General features: G+C 42.6%; 1 protein-coding gene across 1 annotated transcript in view; it reads left to right on the top strand.

Annotated features, from left to right (window-relative positions):
* LOC139756350 (B-cell receptor CD22-like) overlaps positions 1 to 22,148 on the top strand; it is a 245,926-nt gene that overhangs the window by 140,807 nt on the left and 82,971 nt on the right. The window contains exon 4 of the mRNA XM_071675716.1: positions 8,942 to 9,185. Coding sequence (XP_071531817.1) covers positions 9,062 to 9,185 — 124 coding nt within the window. The 5' untranslated portion in view covers positions 8,942 to 9,061. The remainder of the gene's footprint in view (positions 1 to 8,941; positions 9,186 to 22,148) is intronic.

Genomic DNA, 22,148 nt, shown 5'->3' on the forward strand with positions numbered 1-22,148 from the left:
ATGTTTCTTCCACACACCACAGCTTCGACATCCACCCACATATATGTTCCTACCACACACCACAGCTTCGAAATCCATCCATATTCTTCTTTTTCTTTTTTTTCCTCCACGTCTTGCGATCCCCAAAATCCACGGGTATATCTTCCCCTCCTTTATGTGCCTCTTTAGTACACTGGAGAGCCAGCAGAGATCGCTGGATCGCGTGACTGGGCGAGAGATTGGATGGGTTGAGATGGTGAACCTTATAAAACACTTCGGTCCGAAGCGAAGACGTTCCATTATTTTTTTTTCCCCTTCCTTTTTTTAACACTGTATTCCTGAAGTTCTGGTCTGGAGTGGCGAAACGTGGGAGGGATGGAGGTGTGTGTGTGTGTGTGTGTATGTGTATGTGTGTATGTATGTGTGTGTGTATGTGTGTGTGTGTGTGTGTGTGTGTGTGTGTGTTTGTGTGTGTGTGTGTGTGTGTATGTGTGTGTATAGTATCTGAGATGAAACTGAAACTGATGTATTCGAGGTACGGGGCAGTGGTGTGTGTGAGGATGAGACTGAAACTCGATGTTCCTTTTTTTTTCATTTCTCGTTCGGTTTGTGACTTAAAGCGAAGCGAGGTGCTTGATTCGTCGAGTGATCTTATAAGAGAAACTGAGAGCAGATGTGTGATTTTACCCGGTTGTATGAAATCGAAACGCATCGTTCGATTTAACGGGTTGTGTGTCAGTGATTCGTTTCATTTACCGGGGATATGAAACTGATACAAAGCCTTTGATTTACGAATGCTATGAAACTGAAACAAGCAGTTAGATTATGTGGTGATAAGCAAGGGAAACTGAGACAAGGCGTGTGATTTAGGCGTGTTACGCAAATGAAACTGAAATAAAGCGCTCGATCTGCTGATCTCCGTGAAACGAAACGAGGCATTCGATTTACCGGGTACTTTTTGCAACTGAAACTGAAACGTGGCATGAAAGTCGCCCACTCGTATGAAACTGAAGCAGGCAACACCTCATCATATCTGGTCGACCTTCAGGTCTTGTGCGTTACGTAAGCCACCCTCTCTTAAGGTCCAGTGTGGCGTACTAAGCAAGCAGGGGCGTCGCCCTATCGCACGTCCTCGGTCTCGAACTGAAATGCCTCCAGCGAGTGGAGGCAGAATTCGCTTATCCGAGACACATTAATTTCGTCTCAGCTCAGCAAAGCCTTTCGTCCCATGTGAGGAGAGCCCTTTACCGCCGGCCCTCCCCTTTGTTTAAAAGGCTACGACCCTCCAGTTGTGGGAGATTGCGTATGACAAAGGAGGGAGAGAGAGAGAGAGAGAGAGAGAGAGAGAGAGAGAGAGAGAGAGAGAGAGAGAGAGAGAGAGAGAGACGCGTGCATACCACTGGTGTATATATATATATATATATATATATATATATATATATATATATATATATATATATATATATATATATATATATATATATTATGTATATATGAATGAGCCTGTAGAGGTTGCCTCGTTCTTCAGCATATCTTGTTGTGGCTGCTTCGTCCAAGAACGATTAGGATGGCTGACGCTCGTCCTCCTGTTGATCTCCTGCTCATTTTGGTTGATGGTCCACCCGGTGGGTCGGTCGACGGCGACAGGGAGGGACTTGCTGTGGGTTTGATCAGTTACGTATGTCCTGATCGGTGTTGGTGAACGCGTAGATATTTTATCTTTTATACGATTAGTGAGTCCTTGGTCAAGTGCTGATGGCTCAATAGTCACCATTTTCTATATATTTTTTATATTTATGAAGCAACATAGTCTCCTTCGTCGCAACAGTCGCTTTGGTTGCGTGCGTGGTTCCTGTAGATCTTATACGTATATGTATGAATTAACTCGCATATCGATGTAAATATGTATATTTGTAGGTTTTTACAACTATATGTATTTTGTCTGTTTTTCACATGCATGGAACACGAGAGTCCATGATGGAATGATTGTCTCTTGGATGTTACATCCTGGCGGAGACTCCTTCAAGAATTTGGTTGGGTCGTGCAGTTACCCGTTTCACCCTACATACAGCTCTCGTGGTAAACTCTCTCGGTTGAAGGTGGTGCGGCCCCTCCAGAGATTTTGTGGTACCCTCCCACAGCTGAGGGAGCCCTTAAGGTCGTCCCTGTCTGTTCCTCTCTGTCTCTCTCTACCACTGTTTGCTTCCGACTGTCTGTTTCTTAACCCACTGTCTGTTGCATCCTCCCACCCCCAGCAGCTCTCCGTAAAACTGGTTGAAATTCTTCCAGAGCCTCGGTGAAACGTTGCCGACAAGCAAGGCTCCTGGATTTATTACGGCAGTAAGCCAGTGCAGTGCTGGGGGGGAACTCGCTGTCCCCCTCGCTTAGATAAGCTTCTCTCACAGGATCACAAACAGCGCTACAAGGTCAAACCCTACCCCCTCTCCACCACCACTCATGAGTTAACTGCCTTAGTTATGACTGACCAAACCATACGCTAGAGGGCGAGTGGACCATCCCAAGGATAAAGGCCTCCCATTATTCTTAGAACCTCCTTCTGGTTACTTCCAGGCTCCAGCTTTAGTACATACCTCGACTACAAGACTGTGTTTGTCAGCTGTCTTTACTCCATCACTCTATTGTCACAAGAATTGTAACTGTGTATTTTAGCGCATCGACAGTGTGGTTGTGGATAAACATTCCTCAGTCCACGAGTTTATGCCGTCTTTGGAACTTATACTACGAAGGTGCTCTACGAAATGGACTTCGACTTCCCTCGCGTGATACACGGGAGACATCGAGGTCAGTGGTATCATCAGAGAAAGTGGTGTGACACCTCGAACCCAAGGGTGGAGGTGAACCGTAGCTTCCAAGTCATGAGGATTCGAGCTGCAGACCCGAAATGCACTACTTTACGCCTCTGGAAGCTCATCATGCCATTGGAATATGTCTTGACGTGCATATCCACAGCCAGACTATCCAGATCTTATTTTCCGGGAGGATTGGCATACCAGAAATCGGGCGGCATAGAAAGGAAAAAAAGATATCAGTTCAGGTATCTGAGATGGCGAAAACGTTTTCCACAGTCTGTCCAGAAACTACTCTTCAGGCCCCCGGCTGGAAAGTTCTATCTCTTACGATCCTCTTACTTGACCTTCCCTTGACTCTCTTACTTGACCTCCCTTGACTCTCTGACTTAACCTCCCATGACTCTCTTACTTGACCTTCTTGACTCTCTTACTTGACCTTCCTAGACTCTCTTACTTGACCTCCTTGACTCTCTTACTTGACCTTCCTTGACTCTCTTACTTGACCTCCCTTGACTGTCTTACTTGACCTCCCATGACTCTCTTACTTGACCTCCCTTGACTCTCTTACTTGACCTTCCTTGACTCTCTTACTCGACCTTACTTGGCTTCTGTTACAGACCTTGCGCGACTCTCTTAAAAGACCTTGCTCGACTCTCTTCAAGACCATACTTGACTCGATCTCCACATCGTCCCTCCGCCACGGACGCAGGAGGAGTAGGTCAGCGTATTGTTAAAGCCTCGGGTCAACGACGATATTTCAGGGTAAATAACCTGGCTGATCCCAGTCGTCCTTCTGCTGGTCGCTGGAGGAACTCATAAAGTGATACATAACGTGCATAGCTTAAGTGATGTTAGTTCCTAGGCTGCTTTAGTCCCAGCGAAGTTTCATTAAGATGAAGTCTGATATAAGAGAGAGAATGGGTTTGGTAGTGGAAGAAAATATTACAGGACATCAGCCAAAAGCACAACCATAAGGCTGGATTACTTCTTCATCTTGCCCACGACTGTGGAAGCCAGCCGTGTTATGAAGGGTATGAGGGGAAAACACGACACACACACACACACACACACACACACACACACACACACACATATGTATGTATATGTATATACATGTATATATACACACTCATTTATTTATCCATTTATGATTGTTCCAGGACCCCTTTTCCAGGAGATCCTGCAGTTCCAAGGCTGCGTTACTTTCAGTAGCAGGGAAATGATGGATGCCTGTAGAAGTGAGAAGTTCTTTGAGGGGATTGTACTTTCAGTGCACACAGGTTCTCCAAAGGTGACGCTTCGCTCACACACCACAGCATTAGAAGTCTGTTTGCTCAGAATGAGACAGAAAGTTGGATTATAGAGAGACACAGAGTGCGGGAGAGCCAGCATCTCACCTCACCACCCGCTGTGAGAACGGCCAGTACGACCTGTGTAAGACTCTCGCAAGACGAGCCTCGAAGGGATCAATCAACCGTTGTATCACACATTTTTATCCGGTTATAAATGAGGCCGCCACCTGTTGATGTGCAACGTGATCATTTGTTGATCTGTGTATGATTCTTGTTACAGAAAGTTGTTGCAGAACTTATGTAAATATATATATATATATATATATATATATATATATATATATATATATATATATATATATATATATATATATATATATATATATATTATATATATCGGTTCCATATTTCCCCATATATCTGTATCTCACACTCGCACTTTGCTTCTCCCTATAATGAGATACTCATCTCTTTATCTCTATCTATCTCATCCGTTTTCTGGCGTTTATGTTGATGCTTTTCTAAGTATTTTCTACACCTTGTTTTCTCACTCTGAAACAAGTCTGGTATTGCTAGTTACAGGGGGTTCGATCACCTAAGATATGAATCTGAAAATATACCTCGAATGTCAGTTTGAATACTCTGTTTTGCTTGTGTGGTTCCACAATACATTTTTGTAAATTAGTGTAAGAATCGTGTATCTCCAGACACTAGGGCATCGGTGCAGTAATTGTACTGTATCTCCAAAATGCAGCAGAAATCGATTCCTACACTACTCTGTCGTCTGAGACGACATTAGAGGGAACACTACAAGATGAACATCGTAGGAAGTAGGCATATTCCGTTCCCAGCACGTTGTCGTAGACTGATACAACACTTCGTCTCCTGCATGTCCAGATTACAGGGGCTTCGATGCAAGACTTAGTTCCCGGCTAGCGTAAGGCTGCTGAGATCTAGAACAAATACAGCTGTTGTCCCAAGGTGATTTAACACGCCGTAAATCCTTCGCTAAGGCCTCAGAACACATTGTGGATGTGAGACAGGATGGTTTGTAATCCATCGTAAATAAAAGGTAATTCGCTTCCCGGATAAAGAGAAAGTGTTAAGAGGAGAGTTGAAGAAATAAATGATGGCTTACGGTAAAGACGCGCGAGGGAGGAAAATAGAACCATAATTATTAGTAGTTATTATTATTATTGTTATTATTATTATTATTATTATTATTATTATTATAATTTTATTATTATTATTATTATTACTATTATTATTATTATCATTATTATTATAATTGTTGTTATTATTACTATCATAATATTAGTTTATTATTTTGTTTGACATTCATTGGAAACTTATTCATTTCGTACTGATAGATTTTTGAATGAGCGTACTGTATTGACGTATCGGTGTATGCGTCACTATATCATATCATCTATACGACATGATGTATGGGATACACGCAGAGAATGCTTGATGGAACACTCTTGACACACAAATGCTTAAAGGGAAAATGGTCATAGTGACCAGCTTCCTCAAAATCTAATTTCAGAATGGCCGTTCAATGCACTAGAATTCGAAAACCGCACGAAACTTCGCCGTACACAGCTACTCATAATATGAGAAAACTACGCCGTACACAGCTACTCATAATAGGAGAAAACTACGCCGTACACAGCTACTCATCATGTGACCTGAAGCATTATGACCCTGTGAGTGTCGGGTCGCCACCGGGGGGATGGTGTTATTCCCTAGTCCTTTTCCAAATGTTTCCTAAAGACGTCGCCCATTTGTTTCCATTTGCAGCTGATTTGCATAACAAGAGTGTTGGGCCCGCGTGGGAGGGAGAGGAGAGGAAAGTGCTGTGAGTACCAGAGTGTGATTTACAACTTTGGTGGCCCCAAGAACTTACTTAATGTATATATAGAGTGTGATTTACAGCTTTGGTGCCCCCCAAGAACTTACTTAATGTATATATAGAGTGTGATTTACAGCTTTGGTGCCCCCCAAGAACTTACTTAATGTATATATAGAGTGTGATTTACAACTTTGGTGGCCCCCAAGAACTTACTTAATATATATATAGAGTGTGATTTACAGCTTGGTCCTCACAAACTTATTTTTTTTTTTTTTTTTTTTTTTTACCTCCTCATGGGAATTTATGATTTACGTGAGGAACGAGGATGGAATGCATGGTACGTTAACGTCATGCAGGGGGCTTCACTAGGACGAGAAATCATTCTTAGATTTGATTCAGAATTTATTTGATTCAGAATTTGTTGTTCTTTTTTTTTCACTGCGTGTTGCTCGATATTGATGACGCAAGGGGCGTTAATGATAGTAATTAGATGCGTTTTTTTCCTCTCTCACTGTGGTTTTATATCTATTTAACGGTTTATCTATCTCCAGTTTTTTCTAGATATCTGGCACATTGTCTAAAATGATCTTTCCATCTGTGTGTGTGTGACACTGTGTGTGTGTGTATATATATATATATATATATATATATATATATATATATATATATATATATATATATATATATATATATATACATATTATTTTTATGCACATACGAAAGAAGATGTATATGTAAAAGAAAGTGCTGACGAGAGAGAGAGAGAGAGAGAGAGAGAGAGAGAGTCAGGATATAAAAACTCCCGTGTTGAAGAAACCACTCGATACATGGCCATTCCTCACGCGTGCCAGACTGGGGGATATCTTGCTTGTGTTGCGTATCAGGCAACAGAATGGTGTTCCTGTGTATTGCTCTCAGGCGAGGGGATATCAGTGCATGGTGCTAAGAAAGAAAGATTTATTAGACGCTGAATTTCTCTCTGTGTCTCTCTCTCTCTCTCTCTCTCTCTCTCTCTCTCTCTCTCTCTCTCTCTCTCTCTCTCTCTCTCTCTCTCTCTCCTTGCCTGCATTTGGACAGGCGCAAGATCCCTTTGTCTGGCTTGAGATAGGTCGGTTGAAGGGGTTGGGGGTTGGTGGGGGGGAAGATTGGGAGGGGGGGGGCTGATGATCGCTTCAGGGAAAAGAACGAAGAGAAAAAAGAAGAAGGAAAAAAAAAGAGAGGTGTTGGTTGAGAAGGATGGATGGAAATCCTTCGCTTAAGGATGTGTGTGTGTGTTGTGTGTGTGTGTGTGTGTGTGTAGGGAGATGAGGGTGTTTATCAGTGAAGGATGATAATGTATGTGCTGAGGTTTGGGGTGTGGGATGTGAGGTGGAGGAGGAGGAGGAGGTGAGGCTGTTGTAGTACGTGGTGGGAGGAAGTTGGTGTTTTCGGGCATGTTTATGTCTTAACTCGTCTCTTGTTAATGTTGTGGTACCGTGTGACGGTCGTGTTTCTCTCTCTCTCTCTCTCTCTCTCTCTCTCTCTCTCTCTCTCTCTCTCTCTCTCTCTCTCTCTCTCTCGAACACACACACACACATATACACACATGTAGGCGGTTGTTTTATTCCTCCACATCCCCACAAACACTGTGGAGAAAGCGTGGGAAGACGAAATATTAGCGTTGAAATATAAAAATACCCGTTGACACCAGTTCCCTCGTTTACTATGTCTTTATGGGCCATGAAAATTGCAAGAGGACACACACACACACCCAGACAAACACTGTGAACTTGAGTTTTTATTAATTTGTCTATTTTTATTTATATATTTTTTTGACGTATATCGTTACCGCCGCTCAGAAATCTATATGCCAAAAGTCTTCATTATGTTCTCTGATATTTTATTCAGCAGTAGGGAAAGATAGTAATAAGCCGCGCGGGCGTGTGTGTGTGTAAAACGGAATCGTCTGAATGTTGTTTTGCATATTCAATAATCGTCTGGGATAAATGAGAGGCTCCTGTGTCCATGAAGATATCAACCCCACGTTTGTGTGTGTAATGCTGGATGGACGATTGTAGGGGAAGGTAACAGCTATGTGTGTGTGTGTGTGTGTGTGTAGGTTCACGGCATCACAGTCAGTTGGTACCGGAATCACTGATCCTCCAAGGAAATCCGATGTCTCAACTGTTCAGTGCATGTGACTCCTTCAGCTGTACTTTCCCCGATGGTGAGGTTAAGCTGCAGTGTTAAGCTGCAAGGGAAAAAAGCTTTTCAGCTTAAAGCACAACCTGGTGAAGGAGGGAAACGTTATGGACGAACGTTTTGTTCATATATTGACTTTAAAAAACGCTTTTGTGAGTTGTGTAAAAAAAAAAAGTCTTTTTTTTTTTTTCTTTTGAGATATTGTGGCTTTTAATAATTTGTTAGTCATCTGCTCGTGTTGGCTATAGGGGGGGGGGGAGAAAAAAAAAAAAGTTTTTAAGTGTTAAAGTCAAGTTGCTCAAACTCGCCCCATTGAGTAAGTTAAATCTGGAAAATGTTCTTTTGTTTCTTTAAGTAGAGTTGAAAAGTAGTGGTGCGTCTCATGGTGATTGTGTAAAAGGGGTTTGAAGTACTTCATTATACTTGCTAAGTGTTTGTTTAGGTAACTTTGTGAAGAATAATTTATGTTTTTCATTTTTCGAGTGACAGAGAATATGGACACGACTTCGAGTTCATCCACACACACACACACACACACACACACTCACTATATATATATATATATATATATATATATATATATATATATATATATATATATATATATATATATTTAGTTTATTTATTTATTTACTCAAGTGTTGCTTGTAAGTGAGGGCCTCTTTCATTGACTGTAATGCTTTACACAATTCTTATGTAATTTTCACTCCACTGAACGAACAGTTCTGAACGTAACTTTGCGGAGACATTTATAACGAAATTATGTGTTTAATTATATGCAAGACGTAAAGTATTCAAATGAGTTTTCGCTTTTTTTTCTTTTGCAGGTGTGAAAAGCTTTCGCTACAAACTGCCTCCAAAGAGCCGATAGGGGAGTCCAACTCCCCCCCCCCCTCCCTTCCCCCTCCCTCTGGCCCCGTCACCCCACCCCCCTATTCAGCTACAAGATGGGCCTGTGGGCGTGGCGAGGGTGGTGGTGGTGGTGGGCGGTGCTGTGGACGTGGTCAGTGAGCGGGTCCGCCTCCAGCGTACGACCCAACATAGTTGCCGAGGTGCCCGGCCTCGATATAGGTAAGTGTTTGCACCATAGCAAAGATCATTATTTCTTCGCGAATACATTTCTTGGCGAATATACTTTTTAGCGAATACACTTCTTGGCGAATATATTTCTTCGCGAATATACGGCAAGGCGTCTTGTATGAATGCTGTCCTTAAGAACGAGTCGTTTTTATTAGTCTCGGAAGTAAAGTCCGATGTGATTTTTATGGTGTCTTCGAAGTCAGATTGGAGGTCTCGATTGAAGGGATTCGAAGTCAGGTCGATGGGAGTGCTTAAAGGGTCTTCGATGTCATGTTGGTCTTCAGTGAAGGTCTTCGAAGTCACTTTAGTGGTCTAAATTAAATGTCTTTTGAGGCAGGTTGCTGGCTTTATTTCAATGTATTCGAAAAGCATTTCGGTGATAATATATATATATATATATATATATATATATATATATATATATATATATATATATATATATATATATATATTATATATATATTGTAATTTTGTAATTATTGCAGACTTAGATATTAGGTGCTATTCTTTGCGATCTTTCAGAAGTAAGAATTTAAACGATGTAATAGAATTTTTTAAGAAATATTTTGATCATTGAAAATAAAAAAAAAAAAAATGTGCGTGAAAATCCAATTCTTATTTTTTTCCTTTCGGTTGACTTGTTTTAGAATCTGGTCTACGTTCCCGAGCGCTTCCCACGTGTTTTACAATCTTAAGTGCGTACTTTTCTGAGTGCGTCTCAGATGTATAGAACCTGGAGTGCGTTCCTGTAGGTGCACTCTACGTGTTTCAAAACCTGGAGTGCGTTCCTGTAAGTGCATTCTACGTGTTTCAAAACCTGGAGTGTGTTCCTGGAGGCGCATTTCCAAATGTTTATCAGAATTTGGGTCCCTCCCGGAGTGTTTATGATTATAATAATGATAATAATACAGCGGAGAAATTACCCCGTGCTGGACTAGAGGGTTGGGAGGGGGTTGGGGAGAGGTTGCTTATAATTACAGAAGCCTTAGCTAAGATGCAGGAGCCTCGGGGAGGGGAGGGGAGCTGGGTGCTGGGGAGGGTGGTCGGTGTCTGCGAGTGACAGTGTCCTTAAGCCTTGTCTCATGAACGGCCTTGGCACGGGAGACTGGTGGGGGGTCTCGCTGGGTCGAGACGACGCTTGTGGAGGAGTTAGTGGACGTCTGTGAGGAGCAAGAGGAGGAGGAGGGTGAAGAAGGAGAAGGAGGAGGGTAGGATGCAGGGAGGAGGCGGCAGACGTATGCGATAGGAAGAAGAAGACGAATGAATAGACATCGATCAGAGGAGGAGGAGGAGGAGGAGAAGCAAGAAGAAAGACGCAGCAGACGTGTGTGTGTGTGTGTGTGTGTGTGTGTGTGTGTGTGTGTGTGTGTGTGTGTGTGGAGGGGAAGAGGAAGTAGAGAAAACAGCAGACATATGTCGAGGAAGCCAGCAGACATCTGTAGGAGGCAGAAGGAGATGAAAGAGAGATCTGCACGGAGAAAGAAGCAAGCAGACTGCTATTGGAGGAGGAGGTAACAGACGTCTGTGGGAAGAGTAAGAGAAAGTGCAGCAGACAGCGCCCACCACTACAAGCAGAATTGCAAAGCATTTTCATGCTCCGTTATACAGTCCATCCCATCATGTCTGGGTACCTTTTGCATCCAGGCTGACACAGTAGCGACTCTTAGTTTTGAGATGCATCAGTACAGTCGCTGGATGAAGTCGGTAGAGTCAGAGTACTAAAAGCCTTACGACCGAGTCGTCCAGACTCAAAAGCCCACGGCTTTATGAACGGGCTTTTTTTTTTTTCTTTTTTTGCCTCCAAATGCAAGAGCAGAGGCACTGTTTACGGTCAAAATAATTGAGGTTTCTGGGCAAACTTCATAAACCTGAAGACTCGGGACAGGTTCCGAATGAAAATGCTTCAGGTTGAGACTTTTTTTGAACCAAAAGTTCGTAGCTGAAAGATGGAAAAGGTTTCCGGATAAGTCTTATAAAGGTAAAGGCTCATACGTTAAAGAAAACGAGGATTGGGAGGTTTAGTAAGAAACTTAATGAACAAGGCGCATTGGCCGAAGCCTAACGGCACCAAAAGCTCAAAGTTTTATGACTGATTACTCAGCCAAGGCTAAGCTTATTGGTACTTCAGTGTGCAGTACTGGAACCATACGTGCTGTAATTACTCAGCCAAGGCTAAGCTTATTGGTGCTTCACCGTGCAGTACTGGAACCATACGTGCTGATTAACGTGTGATTACGTGCTCACAGCCGTGGGTGGTTGGTTTGGTGTATGGGCTTTAGGCCTGTCATCTGCCAGGGTCACGGAGGTGGTCACCTTCAACATACGTATATCCACCAGCCGAAATATCTGCAACACCCACAGGCGTTAAGGGTAATTGTAAAGGCCACATATATATGTGTGCGTGTGTGTGTGTGTGTGTGGCATATCAGACTACCCCTACACTTGCTTATACAGTCATGTATGCTGTTTTTGAATAGCCTTTAGACGCATCGGGAATATCCACCATTCTAAGAAAAGGACTTCAAAATCAAGCAAAACTTAAAAAGAAAAGAAGTGAAAGTGTCCTAACTACACGATTTCTTTTTTTTTTTTCTCTCTCACTCTCTGGGAAATAAATACGAAAAAGGAAAACGCGTATCGCATACAGAAAACGGGCTAACAATTTGCCAGAGTATCCCAGCCGCTGCTGGGTAATTCAACCGTGAATCTGGAATAATGAAGTTTCCTCTTAATGGAAACGTAAGCAAACACTAAATCCATTTCTCCGCCTGACCTGCCATTGAGGGGAGGGAGGGGACAGGACTTTTAGATGTTTTACGTTCTGTTTGAGCTGAGTTTTGTTGTTGCTGGAAGAATCATACAAACGATATGGAAGGTTACGTGATGTTTACTTACTGGGAACTGATTTACACGAGTTATTAGTTATAGTAAAAGATAGTGTGGTATAGAATATATATTGGGGATCTCGCAGCTTCGGGGTTGAGCCACAAGCAGAAGCCTGGAATGGATGGATTTCCTTTGAAGTAAGAAGTTCATCATCGTGTCTGGAATCCCTTTCATCAACTGACAATGATATGATCCCCCGCTGAAGTCGGCTTTTCACTCGCGGTCTAGCCACGTGCAGGCGGAGTCCGGTAACGTGTGTGTGTGTGCATATATATATATATATATATATATATATATATATATATATATATATATATATATATTAGATGTAGTCCATGTCTGCAAAGCCTTCTCAATTCTCTTCGTCTTTCTCCTCGCCTCATTATCCTTTTCTCTCTCTCTCTCTCTCTCTCTCTCTCTCTCTCTCTCTCTCTCTCTCTCTCTCTCTCTCTCTCTCTCTCTCTCCACATCTGTGCAATTCTTGAAAGAGTAAATAATACCGTACTGTTTTTCTTTTCTTTTTCCTCACTTTTTCAAGAGCAGTTCGAAGGAGAACAGTGTACACGAGTGCGACTTTATATATATATATATATATATATATATATATATATATATATATATATATATATATACATAGAGAGAGAGAGAGAGAGAGAGAGAGAGAGAGAGAGAGAGAGAGAATCAGTATGAGTCACTCTCGCAGTTGCTCACGAGTCCGTGACCACGATGGAGCATGTTAACCTTGGCAGTCACACTACTCACATAATTAGCATATTAAGTGCCGGCTCCTGGAAGCTTACGTGGGGGTAGGGGAGGGGAGGGCAGGGGTAGCTCAGCCTCGGCCAGAAGACTGCCCCCTCTCCCCTCTCCCCTCCCTCCACCGTAATTCCCCGACTTAATATGGGCAATTAAACTATTTACTGTCACCCCCAGCTCTAATGACACTTAATGGGAGTTTTGTGAATCGTTCTCGTGTTTCCTACCTGCTTATGGGCACACCAGTAAACACGAGTTGGTTCTCAGGTTTGTTTCTGTGGTCAATGTTCGTGTCTAGCTCATCTCCCTCTCCCTTTATCGTTAAAGTGCCAGCCGAACCTAACCCAAACTCACTCAGAAATTACGTGGAACTCGTATCGTACCATCAACAAACATCTTAAAGATATGATGTAAATGAACTGTTTATAAACTGTTGATTCATGACTGCTAGAATTTCGACGTAACCATCTCGGATAACACACGATAGTGTATTCTCGTCATATCGACCTCGAAATGTGTAATTCATGGAGGTTGAAGTTCAAGGAGGCAGGTTATGTAAGCCAGTGAGGCACTTGGTTTTCAAGGTCGTACTCGAGGACTCGGCGCGAGAAATATTCAAATATATGAAAAAAAAAATAATTACCAGGTTATTTTCATGAGAAGCATCAAGAATATTATAAATGTATTGGCAAAACATGGTTATCACGCCATCGGAATCACTTATAAATATACATATATCATTCGAATTCGAATTTCTTTTCCGTGCCTGGTTTCCAAAAATTGAACATTGTGGTATATTTAGCGCGCGTCCGGAGAAGAAAACAAGAAAAAAAAAATACCTTCCATGTTTTCTGTGAAGTAAATGAGTGAACACTTCTGTAGTTCGGAGGATTTTTGGTTCGTTGCTTGGTTAACGAGTGACTGGAGACTACTGATTCTTAAGTGGTGAGGCTTCGCAAGTCATCCAGATCAGCTGAGGTAATTCTTTGGTTCGATGCTTCGGTGAGTATTAAACCTTAGCTCAATGCTTCGTTGGAGAGAGAGAGAGAGAGAGAGAGAGAGAGAGAGGGAGAGAGGGAGAGAGGGAGAGAGAGAGAGAGAGAGAGAGAGAGAGAGAGAGAGAGAGAGAGAGAGAGAGAGAGAGACTAATGTGATTCTTAGTTCGGCGCCTTGTTGGTTCACAAGAGAATCTGGCATGATTTCTTATTACGACGCTTCGATAGCTCGTGAACCTCTCAGTTCGATGCGTCGGTAACTCGGTGAACCGAGGCTTCATGCACGACGGAAAGCATGATGCGATCCTCGGTACGATGCTTCGTTAGGTTAAGTGAGCACGTGGCGTGATTCAGGGCTCGAGTCTCCGCTTATAATTGCCACTGTGAATATTCGCCCACAAATGAAAAAGAGTCCGAAACAAAGAAGGTCTTCCATGCATCCGACCTGGCAATTGGCGGTAGAAAAATCACAGAAAATTACATGTTACAGTGAAAGCTCTTTAAATAGGAGAGTGACATAAGTAAATGCTTTAGCAACGTATTATGATACACGGGAACCAATGTCTCCCGGGCACGCACGCGCCCACCGTAAAGAATGACGCGCCGCCACACAGCCTTGGAGTAAATGCGACCGGGGTCACGTAATGGAGGAAATTATTATCCTCGTTGAGAGAGGATTTTGTCCTCAGACGTTCTGTACTGGAGGTAATAAGGACTCGGGTGGCTGGCTTGGTGGTATGGGGGATGGGGGAAGTGGCTTGTTGTTGTTGTTGGCGTGGGGGGGGGGGGGGGGGGGGGGGGAGGTTGTTGGTGGAGGTGATGGACAGTCTTTTGGTGGAAGTAATTGCTCTCTTATGTGTTCATACAGAGTAATTAACGACCGTGTATTTATTACATACTTATTCGCCGTTTTCCCGCTTTGCGAGGTAGCGCTAAGAAGCCTCGTTTGCTCACTTCCATTTTCTAGCAGCTGCCATGTGTAGTGCACCGAAACCAGAGCCACACCTTGTCGACAGCCAAGCACCATAGACCTCCCTGTGGTTTCCACCTGACTGCTTCGTGTACTTTGTAGGAACCCACTGACAGCGCTTTGGTTTCTGTGTACCGCACCGCTCCAGTTCGCTTTATCCCATGCACCCCGTACACGCTCTTGCATGCTTAGGTCCCGATCACTCAAAAGCATCTTTCACTCAATCCCTCCAACTCCAGTTCAATCACCACATGCCCCCGCCCCCTTCCCAGTTTTTGACACGCATTATCCCCTAGTCAGCCTGTCCTCACTCAACCTCTCCATATATATATATATATATATATATGTATATATATATATATATATATATATATATATATATATATATATATATATATATATATATATATATATATATATTCATATGTGCATCATTTATTTTTGGCTTCCATTCCTTATAAATACGGTGATGATGTACGTACACTCGTTCACTTTGCAGAACTGTTGTACATCTGGATACCAAGAATTTACCATGACTTCCTCGTCGTTCATACTGACCGTGTCTTAAGAAAATAAGAAATATATGAGATCCTTGCCTTTACCGGAACTTAATCTCCGCGTCTTCTGTCCGCTCGCGTCGCCAGAATTACTGACCATTCGGTGTTCTCCGGCTCTTCCCGTGACTCTCCCAAGAAAAACCACATCATCTGCATACAGCAAGGACTGCGGTGGCTTTCATTCTAGGCCAAGCATTTGTTCAGCAGCCGCCGCTATTACTCCATCTCACTCTCATCTCACGTAATGTCCCGTCCATAAAAGAACACGAAACAGCCAGGGTGATATTACACAACCCTAATGCACTCCCGCATTTATTTCAGACTCCTCGCTCGTACCACCCCACCGCCACCACACACCCTTACACAAGCGCCACCTCGCTTGTAACACCTTCATATATTATTCAGATGTCTTCCGTGCACTCCGTAAACAGAATCTTTCCATGAGTTTGTCTCTTTCTCCGAATTCAAGAGTAGCTTCGTTACATTTGTCCCTTCTCTTTCCTCAACATTTCTTTTTTCATTCATAACCCTAACTAAAGAATAGAGAAAATAGAGAAAGGATGTGGACACTCCTTTCAACACGATCGGTAGGAACCCAACCGAATACCTGACTAAGTCTATCTCGCAAGAATAAAACATGCAACGCACGCATCAATATGTGATGCACTGTCTTAAAAGCCACCCTCGGAGACTCGAACCCCGGCCCATCTGTGTTGCAGCCGAGTAGCCAAACCAAGTATGCTCAAAGGGCGTAACTAATGATAACAGTTAGTTACAACGTACGTTACAGGGACGCAGTAAGAGAGCATCGACTGATTTCGCCCAGATTTAGTTCTGTCATGAACGGTTTCCAGATCTTGTACGGAACAGATCTTTTCCTCAGGACACAATACCGACAAGAAATGTAAACATTTCGCACGAAAGAAAAAATGAATAGCATGCGGGAATAATAGATTTACAGACGAAGTTAAAAAAAAAGATAACAGTCACATAGTGACATATAAACAGATGCATACTTGGTAAATTACATACGTGAATTATAAGTAAGAGTTATACGTACCTGAGGTATCTTATTGATGCAAAGGCGTTCGTACAACTATCATTCTACTTTTATGAACGAACGCAAAACAAAAAATATTATAACTTTTGTTCAGCAAGTGAAAGTTTAAATGGACGACGATGATGATCAGAGAACTTCTTTATTATCAAGTCGTGACGTGGTTGCGGAGACTTGGAAAACCCTCTTCACACACACACACACACACACACACACACACACACACACACACACACACACACACACACACACACGGGGGAATATTTCCCAGAACTGCTGAGCTAGACGTCGACGGAAGGAGGAGGAGGAGGAGGTGAGGGAGGGAGGTGAGGGGAGCGAACTGTCATGTGTCAAGGCTGTCGTGCTGAGCAGTCGTTCCATACCTTGGCTCATGTCAGGCTTTAGATATTGGGCTGTTATGTTTTTGGTTTTCTCCAAGTCACTTGAGCCTTTCCAGGAGGTGGGGAGATAACAGTGAGATTTTCCGCGAATTTATTTGTGGTTTGGAGTTATTATTTTGGCAGAATTTTTTTTTTTTTTGTTTTTAAAGTGTCGATGATTATAATTCTTTTTTTTTTTTTTTTTTTTGCCCCGCAGGAAAGAAAGTATCTTAAAGTGATCAGTAACTTAAATTTTGTGAGTGATTCTCACACACACACACACGCACACACACACACACACACATACACACTTGAATAATCTATGTTAAAGGAGAGTCTCTTGAATATATATATATATATATATATATATATATATATATATATATATATATATATATATATATATATATAAGTCTCATGATGTCCTTCGTGTGCTTTGGTCACTAGATCCTCTGTGAGACTTCACTAAAACTTTGCCATGATCGTATGTTCTAAGTTGGGGTTTGTGTCTTGCATTGCAGCCTTACGTACACTACAGAACTTTGTAATATTAGACTATCTTAATTCCTCATCGAAGTGATTGGAAACTGAAGAGGGGGAAAAAGATATACGAATCCTCATATCTATCTTTCCACATATGATTATCTTTATCTTCAAATCAATAACTGAACGTTAATTTTCATCAATACTTCATAGGTATTTTGCTATGCTTAGGGTAATGGTACAGTAAGGTTCTCGTAACTGTATTTAGCAATCGTCTTACGACCTCACAACATCAATAGATAAGGATAGATCCTGTTCCATCACAACTCAAGCCAGCCATAATGATTCCTTCACAACTCAAGCCAGCCATAATGATTCCTTCACAACTCAAGCCAGCCATAATGATTCCTTCACAACTCAAGCCAGCCAGCCATAATTCCTTCACAACTCAAGCCAGCCATAATAATTCCTTCACAACTCAAGCCAGCCATGATAATTCCTTCACAACTCAAGCCATGATAAATCACCAGCAAATTACAGGCCATAGAATTATTGCTACTTTATGGCAAAATCACAAGACATAAGACATCATCATTTTCCCCTCATAAAAAAAAAAGAAAGATTCCACTCATCTAGACAGTGTACAAATCGTGATCTGCCTTCATTTTGAGAAGTCTTGGCTTGGGCTGCCGTGTGGGAGCGCGCGTCTGCTGTCCATGATGGCAAGATATAGTCTCCTGAAATCGGACAAGTTCGGTTCAGTATGGCTTCCAGAGATGCTGCTTATTCCCATCTCCTTTGTGGTCGGGGAGGAGATGGGAATGGGATGGGAGCCGATTAATTGGGTGGCGTTGGAGGCAAGTGAGACCCGTTTATCATTTCTCGTGGCGCTTATTCTTGCCCAGTGATTAAAGTGGGTTGTGGTACACGGTAAGTGATATCAGTAAATCGCTGGAGGATTGTCGCTCTGTAAATGATGATTTACACGAGTGAGTGTCACAGTGGTTTTCGCGTATGACGTAAAAGATGAATTATATCGATGATCTATTGGTTATTTTCATGTAAATGATGTTTTCATTATTGGTTTATGTACATAGATGCTCACATGTAAATGTATGAATTCTCATTTCTCGCTGCGACTAATTTTTGTAACTTACCGTTGTAATGGTTAATTATGTAACTTACCGTTATAATGATTAATTATGTAACACCGTTATAATGATTAATTATGTAACACCGTTATAATGATTAATTATGTAACACCGTTATAATGATTAATTATGTAACCATTATGATGACTGATTATGTAACTTACCGTTACAATGATTAGACGGGATAAAAGTATAAAGAAGACGAGAAATTTCAAGAGCTACTTGAATGTTAATTACTCTTTATCTCGTGGAAAGTTACACATCATCACTCCTCGAAAGTTTTCTTCTTAAAACTTTCACTGAAAGTCTTTTAATAGTTTTCGTCGCAGGTCGATGGTTGAATAGTAGACATTTCTTTGTTCTCTCTTGTTGTTGCCGTTGTTGGCTCAGCGTCACCACGATATTTCGCTAGGTGGCTCTCATGTAATTGTTTTATATATATATATATATATATATATATATATATATATATATATATATATATATATATATATATATATATATATATATATGTATGTATGTATGTATGTATGTATATGTAATGCAGGTATAGGGAAAGGGGGAAGAAAAATATGTATGAATGGCAAGTAGGAATGACTTGATCATTGTAGTCAGTCTTTTAAATAGGGAGGGAGAGAGAGAGAGAGAGAGAGAGAGAGAGAGAGAGAGAGAGAGAGAGAGATGAATTGTGTGTGGCTCAGTCTTGACCATTTCCCTGTATGGTATGTATTTCCGCTTCTCGTGTTGGTCCTTCCCTATTCGTGGGCACGTCGCTATATCATCGCTATATATCTGTCCTTCAGTGATAGAGGCGGGTGAAGAGATATTGCGGGAACACTGATCTCGATACGTTCGTGTGTGAAATACCTGTCGTTTTGGGAGAGACAAGCGCGCTGAAGGTGTGAGATATGTCTCCCTTCGTTGAACTTTTAAATCCCTTTGTGGCCCTTTTGGTTGGCTGCCCGGCACATAGTCCCTGACGAAGGTTAACCCCCCCTTGAGCACGAGGGTATGTATCCCACGGGTGGGATGGCTTGACGTTCAACCTGACTCATAAAAAAGGTCCCCTCTCCCGACTTGTGACCTACGCACTGCAGTTTTTACTACAGGATCGTCGTTTCGTGCTGAAGGATGCATGTAGCCCCCAGTTCTCTCGTCGAAGAACTTTCCGCCTCAAAGGGGACCATCTTGTCCTTCACACTTAAGTGTAGTGGGAGCCACTGAGCCTGCAGGAGCTCCTGGAGAAGGTGTTCTTCACCCTAGGACACACACACACACACACACACACACACACACACACACACACACACACACACACACACACACATATTCAAACTCGGGTTGTAATAGTTACCCAGTCCCGCGAAGGAAAAGTTGTAGAGTGTTTGGAATTAATGTTATCCAAACACAACATTTTATTTGTAGAGCATAACAATGTTTATGATTTTACGGTTACGCGGAAACAAACGATCCGAACTGTATGGAGTGCTTCCTGGTGTGTGTGTGTGTGTGTGTGTGTGTGTGTTTGAGGCCAACACTGGGGGGGAAAAACAAACACCCGAATGAACCTGCGGTTTGATTTGGGAATCATGAACATATCCATAGACGTGTGTGTGTGTGTGTGTTTGTCCATTTTTTTTTTTTTCTACATCCGGGAGACATTCTTCATTCACAGAGGCTGTTAAGTACCACTCCTATGGCCCCGGGTTGCTCTCTCTCTCTCTCTCTCTCTCTCTCTCTCTCTCTCTCTCTCTCTCTCTCTCTCTCTCTCTCTCTCTCTCTCTCTCTCTCTCTCTCTCTCTCTTACCTGGGGCTGCTGGTGCTGGCTGATGACGCCCTCCACAGACCCAGAGTCCCATGAAGACGTGCCTCACGAATGTGGCAAGGTCCCTCCCTCCTTCCTCCTCTTCAGGTTTTATGTAGAACTGCTTTTGGGTGGTTCTGAAGCCTCTGCCACGGAGGAATAAATAATTCAGTCACACGTCCGTCGCAATACACCGGCGGCATCAATTTATCTCAATCAGCTTCCGGTCTGGCGGGTTCCTGGTGTATTATCTCGGACGGTGATTGGCTCTCCGTCCTTTCCCACTGGTATTCTTGATGTTGATTGGTTCTCCTCCCGCCACACAGCTCGCCGATGCGGTTCTCGATGCTGATTAGTTGCCTAAGTTCTTCCTGACGCGGTTCTTGAGTGTTGATTGGTTCTCCATTACCCTCGCTGAAATGGTCCTTGATGTTGATTTGGTTGCCAGGCTCTTGCAGTCTCGGTTCTTGAAGCTGAGTCGTCCTCCGCTGCTCGTTGAAACGGTTCTTGATGCTGATTGGATACCTCTTTATTTTTCTTGCTGATTCTTGACGTTGATTGGTCGCTTTCCCGGTTCTTGATTGGTCGCCAAATGTTTGCTTACTTGATCCGTGACGTTGATTGGTTGTCTGTGACGCTGTTGATCCATTCTTCTTCCTGTGATTGGTGATGGATGACGATGTTTTTTTCTTTGATTCCGACCAACGTTTTTATTGGGCTTTATTATTCTTTACTGAGTATTATTAGTATTTGGCTAAAACGCACTTCATGACTCGCCTCAGTTATTAATTTTACGCAATATTTATAACACACACATTATCCTGAAATCACAGGAATGATAGTTTTCGTTCTGAAATGATACTGAAACATTTTAGCGGCTGCTTTGCGTCGTATTGGGTAAAGATTTATACACACCGTGTATCCCTGGATATACACCACTTGCTGTATACCTGTGGACATACACCACCTGCTGTATACCTCTGGACATGCACCACCTACTGGTATACCTCTGGACATACACCACCTGCTGTGTACCCCTGGACATACACCACCTATTGTGTACCTCTGGACATACACCACCTATTGTGTATCTCTGGACATACACCACCTGCTGTATACTTCTGAACATGCACCACCTACTGGTATACCTCTGGACATACACCACCTGCTGTATATTTAGGTAAATGTGTAAGCCGTAAATACAGTTTGACACAAATGAATTACCAGTACATTTTTCCTGCTATTTCATAACAGGTAATGTACTATCATGTTTTACGTCCTCGTCTTTCCATTTTGAGTGGGCCTCGCTTGTTCCTGAATTTTTCCATTGGTTCCAGTATTATTCCTTGGTTCTTATTGGCTCCTGATAGGCTCTGAAAGGTTTCCTTGGTTCTCATTTGCTGCTGAAAAGGTTGTCAAGTTTTCCTTATTTTTCATTGGCTCTTGATAGGCTTGCATAGTGTTCCTTGTTTCTCATTCGCTGTTAAAGGCTTGTAGAGGTTTCCATATTTGTCTTTAGCTCCTGAAAGACTCGGAGGGTATTCCTTGCCTCCTATTGGTTCCTGGTTGGGCTTGTGAGGAAGGTTATTGGTTGTCGAGAGGTTAGGAATATATATCCTGTGATTATTGCTTGTTATGTGTTGGTGTCTCATATACGGTAGGACACGTCATTCGTTGTCCACTCTGATCCTGATGTCCTTTTTTTCGGGTTCTCCTCCATGACGACCGTAGCATCACGTCGCACTCCTTCCTTCCCCGTTGGTTTCTGGCTCACACCAACGCCGTTCTGCAACCCTTTGTCCGCACGCAGTATTATAACCCCCGCCCCCCCTATCTCTCTCTCTCTTTCTCTCTCTCTCTCTCTCTCTCTCTCTCTCTCTCTCTCTCTCTCTCTCTCTCTCTCTCTCTCTCTCTC

Source organism: Panulirus ornatus, chromosome 21 (assembly GCF_036320965.1).
Source record: "Panulirus ornatus isolate Po-2019 chromosome 21, ASM3632096v1, whole genome shotgun sequence".
Classification (NCBI taxonomy): Eukaryota; Metazoa; Arthropoda; class Malacostraca; order Decapoda; family Palinuridae; genus Panulirus; species Panulirus ornatus.